This window comes from Equus asinus, chromosome 8 (assembly GCF_041296235.1).
Source record: "Equus asinus isolate D_3611 breed Donkey chromosome 8, EquAss-T2T_v2, whole genome shotgun sequence".
NCBI classification, from domain to species: Eukaryota; Metazoa; Chordata; class Mammalia; order Perissodactyla; family Equidae; genus Equus; species Equus asinus.
In genome coordinates, this window is record NC_091797.1 from 38,455,549 (window position 1) to 38,465,518 (window position 9,970).

The following is a 9,970-nucleotide window of genomic DNA, read 5'->3' on the forward strand; positions in this document are numbered from 1 at the left end:
TTCTTTATTAGATACAATTTAAAAATTAGCCAGCAGTTCATTTCAACGAGTGCCTCTCTATTTGTGTGTGCATGCATGAGACTGACCATGGTTTGTTTTTGTTTGCTCTTCTGAACAGGTGTGAGTCAGAGGATGTATCCTTTCGTTTCGCATTTAGACTGTCTCTCATACTTTTATAATTATTTCTATTATGAATTTCTTTGTGCATAGATTTTTGTGTGGATATCACTGATCACATTCTTATAAGAAATCAAAGGAATTATGAAATATTATGAAATGCTGCACCTCTATGTCACATGTGATGATTCCTTTGAATTTTATTAAATCCATTTGATTGACGATAAAGTAATGTTGTTGAAAGTATGAACTTTGATATCAAAGGGACCTGGCTTTATGTTAAAACCTTTAGGAGTTTAAGGATCTTGGGTAAGCTATTTAACCACTTTAATCAATTTCTTCATATGTCTAAAGGGGACGGTAATAAATTTCAAAAAGTTTTTAAAAGATTAGTTGAGATTATGCATGTTAATATTTTAGAGCATATCAAACCCTCAGTAATACCAACCAGCATTAACATTATTAATGTAAGTAGCATATCAGTTTAACCTTCAACCTTTGGATACTTTAATTTTTCAAACTTTAAATGTGAAAACATTTTTTACAAATTAAATATTGTATTTGATGGATATGTGAAATAGTACTCTATCATACTGTTGTTTTCTGATTGAGTATAAATTTAATTTAGTTTAACTAATCCTTCTCATGCATGATGTATTACATTTCTGCTGGGAATGCTTTTATATTTGAAAACATCAATCTTTTGATTGTTTGCTTTCCTTGGAACTAAATTATGGGACAAGGAGGACATTTATGTCTGTGGTAGAGGATATTTCCCAGTGGCCTCTCTACCACTAAGTCTTGTTTCCCTTGATCTTTACTTTTCCCTTATTCAGATTTTATTAATATTTATTATATGCCACTTTGTACCAATTTATTTTGCATATCAATGTATCTATACAGAAACGATTCAGATTTTAAAAGTTTTAGAAAGATTAAAAATTTACCGTATGATTATCCATTTGAATATGCTAGATCTGAAATATTCATTTCCTGATGCCACTTAAGTCGGGGTATGACCATGCTATGCAATACTAAATAACTGGATGAAAACGGTAATCAACCATCCTTAGAGTTGGCAACATGTGTGGTCCAGTGTAACTCACTCTTCAAGATAGCTTCCAGAAAGCTGTGTATATAAAAGTAACTGAATGTAGATGGATGTTCTTAGATTTTTATAATACCAAAATCTCCTTTTTTATGCCTTTCCTTGTATTTGTTTTAGTTTTACAATATATCTCTTTGACCTGTCATTGCTTTGACAATGTATCTGCCTTTATCTCTATGTATTTATCTTTTTAATTACTTTATCATAGGGAGTGATGCAAAGCATTACACTTTGTACATAGGTTACACAATTGGATCACTTTTAAAAATGTTTACCCTGATTAGAACGTTCATAGAAAATAATCCCACATCTTTCCGGAATTCACACACTCTAGTTGTTGGTAATATTTGAAAATGAAATCAGCAAAAGGAAAAGGAAACTGTTGGCCACTGGATTTTAGAGTTCTGATTCCAACTGACTCTGCATAGACAGCGAATTTTCAGAGAACTTGTAAAGTTGGTCTGATAATTTCAAGCATCTTGAGGGCAAGAGTGCCACACTGTAACAGAATAATGGTGATTGAATGGTGTCTGACTGAGTATTTAATTGTTTGACTACCATAAAAAGGACCAGGGTAGTCTTCACAAATATAATGGAGTAGGTAGAGTACAGAGCAAAACTTCCAAAATATGTAGAGTCAGCGCTGTAAGTGATATTTTTAATATAATTTAATCCTCAGTATAAGTACATTCTAGATCACGAATTCCAATATCTGAATGTATTTTAGAGATTATCTTGCTTTATATTCTATTGCATGTGAGGTATGTACAATTGTGTAGAATTTTGAGATATATGTTTCAAATAATCTCTCTGCCTCTGTCTGCTTCTCTTTCTTATTCTTTCTGATTGTGCTCCAGTATTTCCCTCATTCTCATTTTCTCTAATGTACATGTATTCTTATAGTACTTTAAATCTTATGAAACTCAATCTGAAACAGACCTTTCATACCCATGAATGATGGGAACACAAGGTCTATTATTTGATTTTTCTTACATTAAATATCAATGATATAACTTTTTGTGATAATGTGGAACTACATTGGTATAAGATATGTCCATCTCAATGAGTACATCACTTCTGAAAACAATTGCATATAAAAATCTCATGACCGTGTCTTTTAACATGATAGATTCACCTCTTCCTCTCTCCTTTTCTTTTAAAGACACCTTCTAAAAATTTCTAAATGCTTGGTCTTGATAGGAACCATGTGCTAGCAAGGATGGAAGAGAAAAATGCAAGCTCCCTCACTGGGTTTATCCTGCTGGCTTTCTCTGACAGGCCTCAACTGGAGCTGGTCCTCTTTGTGGTTCTTTTGATATTCTATATCTTCACTTTGCTGGGAAACACAACCATCATTGCATTGTCCCACCTGGACCCACATCTTCACACCCCTATGTACTTTTTCCTCTCCAACCTCAGCTTTCTGGACCTGTGTTACACTACCAGCATTGTTCCCCCGCTCCTGGTCAATCTCAGGGGAATAGACAAATCTATCTCCTTTGGTGGTTGTGTAGTTCAGCTGTATATCTCTCTAGGATTGGGAGGCACTGAATGCATTCTCTTAGGAGTTATGGCATTTGACCGTTATGTAGCTGTTTGCAGGCCCCTTCATTACACAGTAATCATGCCTCCCCATCTCTGTGCTCTGATGGCTTCTGCTTCATGGTTCATTGGTTTTGCCAACTCCTTATTCCAAACGGTACTCATCTTCTTTTTACTGCTTTGTGGGAGAAATAAATTAGACCACTTTTTCTGTGAAGTACCTGCATTGCTCAAGCTTGCCTGTGTTGACACCACTATGAATGAGTCTGAGCTCTTCTTTGTAGGTGTCTTCATACTTCTCATACCAGTTGCATTTATCATGTTCTCCTATGGTGGGATTGTCAGGGCCATCTTAAGGATAAAGTCTGCAGCAGGGCAGAGAAAAGCATTTGGGACATGTGGCTCTCACCTCACAGTGGTCACCCTGTTCTATGGCACAGCCATGTATGCTTATCTCCAGCCCAGCAACAACTACTCTCAGGATCAGGGCAAGTTCATAGCTCTCTTCTACACCATCGTTACTCCCATGATCAACCCCCTCATATATACTCTGCAGAACAAGGATGTGAATGGAGCAATGAAGAATGTTCTTTGGAATGGTCATGACTCCAGATAACTGGGCGAGGAAAACAGTTTAATGGAAGGTCTTTGAATACCAGAGCCCTTAAGATGTTTTTGTCTTCCATGTGTCAGCTAAAATTTTCCCTAAGAACTCTCAAGGGAATTTTCTTACTTCATTGTCCCATGAAAATGTGTGTTCAAAATCAACATTCATAGATTCATTCCAGCTTCCAGAGATGGTGATTCAGTGTCTCTAGAAGATCTGTGTTACATTTATTATTTTTAAAAGCTCTATGAAGTTTTCTTATTTGCAACCCCATTTGGAAACATTATTCTGCTTCTCTTGCAAAAAGACATTTAAGTACATACTGTAAAGACACAGCCAAATAAGAGCATAAAACCACTGAAACACTGTAAGAAATATTAACTTGTTAGCATTTTCTAGCAATTGCTGGAGGGATATCACTTAGTCTGGCACTTTGATCAGGGCTCTCATACAAAGTCTGTAGGTTGACTCCATCAGAGGTTTTTCACAGAAGTAGGTGGGGGAAGCTGTAAGAAAAACAAACTTTAAGTTCAAAGAAAGAGTTGCTAACATAAATCCTGATAAAGTCATTCTGAAGTTAGTCCATATAGTGAACTCACCACCGTGGCAGCCATATTATGCAGCATTCATTTCATAGAAGGCTGTACACAGGATCACTGGGTGAGGGAGTGATACGATGTTGCCGGTGACAATGGTAGCCATTAGCTGGTAGTGCTTCCCTATAATTTAGTACATAGCCATAAAAAACATGGATGTGAGGTACGGATGTTGATTATATTAAATCTGTGAGCCTCATTCTGTTTTTTAAATCTGACTTGGGGGGATGTTATCATATATGAATAGCACGTGATCCAAGTTCTATTTCATATTATACATATTTTACTTCCAGTAATGCAGCAAAATTTCCAAAGGGTAAAAATACGTTTAAATTTCTCTCTTCTTACCATTTTATAAAATTCTTTGATTCAGGCATCTATTGCTCATGGCGTTTGTATCTCACATCTGGCAAAACTCCACATAATTTGAATTGGTGACATATTATACAGATGTAAGTAGTGGCCCCTTATTCCCAGGAAACCTCATGTTTTGTGGAAGCTTACTCAGATTCATCTGGAGGAAATTGAAAGAATAATGTGCGTATTAATTTTTAAAAATCTCTATATACCTAAACTTTATAAACAGCCATCTCGTGAAATAATCGTCATTCAATTCTTAATTATGTAGTAAGTATAAACATTCCAGAAAAATTGAATCTGACATTCTAGCCCTCAGATCCCCTTCAAAGCTCAGTTTTCAGTGTAAATTTGTTTTGGGATATGAATCCTAGTGTTTGTATATCTTTAATGTCATGCACAGTGTATTTTTCTGTGGAGGTTATAACTTTGACAGTGGTATCATCACAGAAATGTTTATGATTTTTAGTAGATTTTTCCAATATGTAGTACAGTGCAGATAAGTACATGTGTGTCTCTGGGTGGAGACATATGTAAAAACTTATTATATAGTCTCTTGTCCTGACAACTACCTGCATCCTCCCGGGCCTTGAACCCCCTCAGTTGGTCATGCTCATGAGAATTGATCTTGCATGGGACACAGGTTGGCGACGCGGAAATGACAGCTAGGCGAAATTATACACATGGTCAAGATTCTATCTATATCCTTAACAGCATCCCAGCATTCACACTTGAAGTCAACACTTGGGAAACCATATATTTTGGCACCATAGTAATTCTTAATGTATACCAGTATAAAAACAGTTTTGGAATACTGTTTACCCCCCGTGGTGACAAATTTCCCACTCTCTGTTATTGCTCAACAGCACCTTGATAAGTAGACCCAAATGGTCACTTTCAAATCCTTTAAATGAACTTTCTTTGCTGCAGAAAACTTTAAGGTCTCCTGAAGCCACTGATATAAGAAAAGTTTTTCTAGGCTCTGAAAATTATTTAAATTTTAGTAGAAGTCTCCTATGAAAACTTTAGGTTTGGTTCTTTTGGGGTGTTAGATCTTTGAAAATTTTATTATGGAAATCAGTCTATTCAGATTTTATACCTTGTTTAGGGTCACTTTTGATAAATATATTTTCCTAGAAAATTACTCATTTTGTTTAGATTTTCAAACTTATCTGCATAGATTTAGTTAAAATACTTTAGTCTTATGTTTCTTCAAATTTTCCTATTTCTGTAGATATTTCCTCTTGTTTCTTATTTTGTATATTTCTGCTCTCCTCTTTTTAGTGATTAGTTTGGGTAGTAGTTTCTCAGTTTTACCAATTGTTTTTTAAATATCCATCTCTTGGACTTATTTTTTAAGTGTTATTGTTTTTTTGTTGTTGTTTTGTATTATGATTCATTGTTTTTTGCTTTTATTTCCATTTCTGTTGTAGTCCTTCAGTTTATTTTGTTGCCTTTTTCTAAGTTTTCAGTCGGATCCTTAACTAGAGTTATCTAAGTTTCATTTAAATGTTTATGCCTCAGAATTCTCCTTTGCACACTGCTGTAGTTGTTCTCATGCTTTCTCATATGTAGTGTTTTGATTATTATAATTTTCTAAGTATTCTCAAATATTTATAGCTCCTTCTTGAATCAACAGTTACCTAAGGGACACTTAAAAACATTTCAAGTGGAAGATTTTTCTGTCTCTGAATGTGTCATTAATTTTTAGTTTTACTAGATTACATTCAGAGACTGTTGTCTTAACTATTTCATTACAGGTGGAGTCACAGATTGCCTTCCAAGAGGAGCATACTCTGAGATTACAGACTGGCATGCAGGAAGTTTATAGGTAGCGATCCTGTGACTGATACCTGTGAGAGAATAAAGGCATCAGCATTGGGTGAAGGAAGTTGGGTTGTGATGCAATCACAACAAAGCCTTTGCTGCTAACTCAGAAGAAAGATGGCCCTTCAGAGTGTCCTGAATTGCATTAAATGGATAAGGTCTTTATACTCCCTCAAGAGACCAGTCTTTGCATACAGCTTGCCCCTAAAGAGCTTGCCCCTTAGACTAGGCTGTTCTTTTTATCTGAGGGCAGTTTCTGGAGAGGGCTGACAGTGAGGCCTATCAGGGAGGACTATCAACCAGCAACACTCCCAGCAACTGGGGGGATAAATCTGTCAGTCTTGAAAGGGGGTCTGGGAGGCATGGCATGGTGTTCAGTACAGGGGAAAATCTGAGATACTCTCTCAGACTTCTTTGTACTTGGGACAAGGGCATGTATTCTATGTTTGACCAATCAGATATAGTCTCTCTGCAATTTGAATCAAGGATAGGTGATACAAAAATGAAAAATGGTAGAAAATCTCTCTGGTGGTGGTGGCAGTGACAGAAATGTCCAGTTTTTGAGTCAGCAGTGGCAGCAGGCTAGCATAGGCATCCAATGTCTGTGGCACACAGCATCACTGGGTCAAGCTGCAATATCCAGTGTTTAATCATGTGACTTTGGTCAACTTATAGGATGATTATTAGTGTTGTATTGGCTGTGGTCTGGTTGTGAGCCTCTGAACCCAGTTCTCTAACCCTTTTAGCAATTTTGTGAACTACCCAATATTCTTTCATTAAATTTTATTTCTGCTTAATTAAGCAGAATTGATTTCTGTTTCTTTGCAACTAAGATATCTGATGCATACAAAGATCTTTCAAGAGTTGGGGAATTTGGATCTGATTGGGCCATTTTTACCATTGCTTCTCTCTTCCGCCCAATGTTATTTATACTGGGCCTTACATGCCCCAGCAAATTTTTTGGATCTCTTTCTCATCAGAGAAGAGTGAAAACCAGAAGGGTAATTTGTAGAAGATCTTCACATCATAAATAAACAAAGGAATAAAAAATATTTATAGCAGGATGTCTTTTTAAAAATCTCTATCTTATTTCTATCTTTTTATCTTTATTTTTTCCTGTCAGTTATCACACCACATGAAAATGATTGAGCATTTTTTTTAACCAACTTTGAAGAGATACTTTGGGTAGTATGACTTAAAATATGGGACATATGGCATATGGAAAAATGCACTTTGCAGGGCTCTGGGGGACACCGTGGACAGAAAACAATCTGTTAAATCAGATGTGAGTTCCAAATCAAAAGTCACAAAGGCATATGCTTTCCATTGCTGGTGTGGTCTGCTACTCATATAGGCAACTCTATGCATGTTCCAGAGTAAATAACAATACAAATTTTTAAATTTTAAAATGATGATTAATAGCATCCCAGGCAATTTGTTGAGACCACCATGAAGATTTATATAGCTATATACATAGACATAGATATAAATCCTGCTCTTTACACAAGGAGATAAAGACAGATTATAGGAAATTCATACAATATCATAAAACATGAATAAATATAAAACATTAGGGTAAGAAATAACAATCCATCCTTCATTCTCACCAGTCTGTAATATGGACCCTTCACTTCATTCAGATTGATTTATTCAATACATTTACTCATACGTACCATGCTCTTTCTTCCCTACAAGGCTTTCTAACCACTTTTGAATATTCTTATCACTCCTATGTAAAATTCATCTGTGTCTAAGGTCCAGATTAAGTGCTGTCTTTTTCTTGAAGCTTTACTTGACCTCTTAAATCCTCCCCAATATCTTCTGTCTTCGACCTCACATCAAAGTTCTGATTTGAACCTTTCATTACATAGTAATTTTTTCTCTACCGTTTTTCATGCATGACAATGTGTTATCTACTCCTGTCTACTCTAGGAGGACAGTCCTGGGGAAATACTCTATTCTGAACTCCCCGTGGTGTATTCCTGTATTAATCTGAGCCATATGTGAGGTCCTAATCATGCATTTGAATGTTGATTTTATATTTTTATTGTGATTTTTCAGGGACTTCATATGTAAATATTTGCCCACATAAATAATATTTCAGGGAGCTCAAAAGGATAAGACCTGTGACTATGTCATTTTTAGAGTTTGTAGCAAACTTAGGTCATTGTCAAGTTTAATAGGTATTTAATAACAGCTTTGTAATTATGATGAAAATGAAAATGATGATCTCAATAGAACTTGCCTCCTGTTGAACTCCTTTCTACCAGTATGAATCACCGGGAGAAGATTTTGCTCTGGCCTAGAGCCTTCTTTAAAGCCCCCTTCAGCTCATTGTTCCTTAGACTGTAAATGAAGGGGTTCAACATAGGGGCTGCGACCATGAAAATCACTGATGCAGCTGAGTCTTTTTCAGTTGAATGGTTGGATGAGGGGCTCATATAGACCCCTGTGATTGCTCCATAGAAAAGAATGACCAAGGCAAGGTGAGATCCACAGGTGGAGAAAGCCTTGCATTTTCCTTGGGCAGAAGGATTTTCATCACAGCAGAGATGATGAGGCTATAGGATGCTAGGATACACCCTGAAGGTACCACAAAGATTAGCCCCACCACAGCCAGAACCATGACCTGATTAAGACTTGTGTCAGAACAAGATAGAGGGAGGAGAGAGTTGATATCACAGAAGAAATGATGGATGACATTGTTAGAGCAGAAGTGCAGACGGGTTATCATAAGGGTGTGCAAGAGGGGGTTCAAAATGGCAATGACCCAAGGTGCAGTCACCAGAGAGGCACAGAGGTGTTGGGTCATGATGGTGGAGTAATACAAAGGGTGACAGATGGCCACATAACGGTCATATGCCATCACTGTGAGAAGGAAATTGTCCATGTTGGCAAACATCATACAGAAATACATCTGAGCCAGGCAGCCAGGATAGGAGATGGACTGAGTCTGTGTTTGGGTGTTCAGTAGTATCTTGGGAACTGTAGCTGAAGGAAGGCACAGGTCTACAAAGGACAGATTGACAAGGAAGAAATACATGGGTGTGTGGAGACGATGATCTGAGCTGATGGCCAGCAAGATGAGTAAGTTTCCAAACAGACCTGTTAAGTAAAGACACAAGAAAAGTGCAAAAAGGTGTGCCTGCTGCTCTGGCCAACTCGAGAAGCCCAGAAGGAGAAATTCAGAGACACTGGTTTGGTTTTCCTTTTCCATTGCCTGGATATACCTGCATGAGGACCCAGAGGATGAAATATTTTCGACAGAATAAATTTCCCCTTGGTACTTTTTACCTACTTACCTAGTCTAGTCCCATTTACTAAATATTTTCTCTTTAGACTTCCCTACCTCCCCTCTGATGTTCTCTGCCAAGCCTTGCTGCACCTTGGGTGTGTCTTTCCATTTCATGCGTTGTCTTTTCACTTATCCTCTCTTGCTGAAACCTCACCTCATCCAAGATTTCCAAGGGATCTCTATACATCTCTCCTCTGTAAGTAGAGATTATTTTCCCACTTATGATGTTGATACAAACTCTTGCACATTCTGCAATTTGTGTGGCTGCCTGACTGTCAGCTGTGTGCTGGAACACATCCATGGGTTTGACACACTAAATGACTCCACGCCAAACATTAAGATTTAAATGAGAAAATTTTTCCAAATGTTTGTCAAACACAGTAATAACCAACCTGCTTGGAAACCAGTCAGACATCTAGCATTTAGGATTCATAAGGAAAAGATAAACTATCTTATTTTTTTGAGACGCAAAATAAAAATATATTAACATACTTGACAAGTGTAAAGAGTTAAGACACCAA

General features: G+C 36.9%; 1 protein-coding gene and 1 pseudogene across 1 annotated transcript; one reads left to right on the top strand and one right to left on the bottom strand.

The window, feature by feature from the left end:
- Positions 1–2,444: 2,444 nt before the first annotated feature.
- On the top strand, positions 2,445–3,383 carry LOC139046064 (putative olfactory receptor 2B8). The gene has a single exon (XM_070516836.1). It carries the CDS (start codon positions 2,445–2,447, stop codon positions 3,381–3,383), a length of 939 nt encoding a protein of 312 aa, XP_070372937.1.
- Positions 3,384–8,430: 5,047 nt separating this feature from the next.
- On the bottom strand, positions 8,431–9,371 carry LOC139046010 (putative olfactory receptor 1F12P; annotated as a pseudogene).
- Between the last annotated feature and the right edge of the window lie 599 nt (positions 9,372–9,970).

Coding starts and splice junctions, on each gene's coding strand:
- LOC139046064 (XM_070516836.1), top strand. CDS start 2,445: ATGGAAGAGAAAAATGCAAGCTCCCTCACTGGGTTTATCCTGCTGGCT.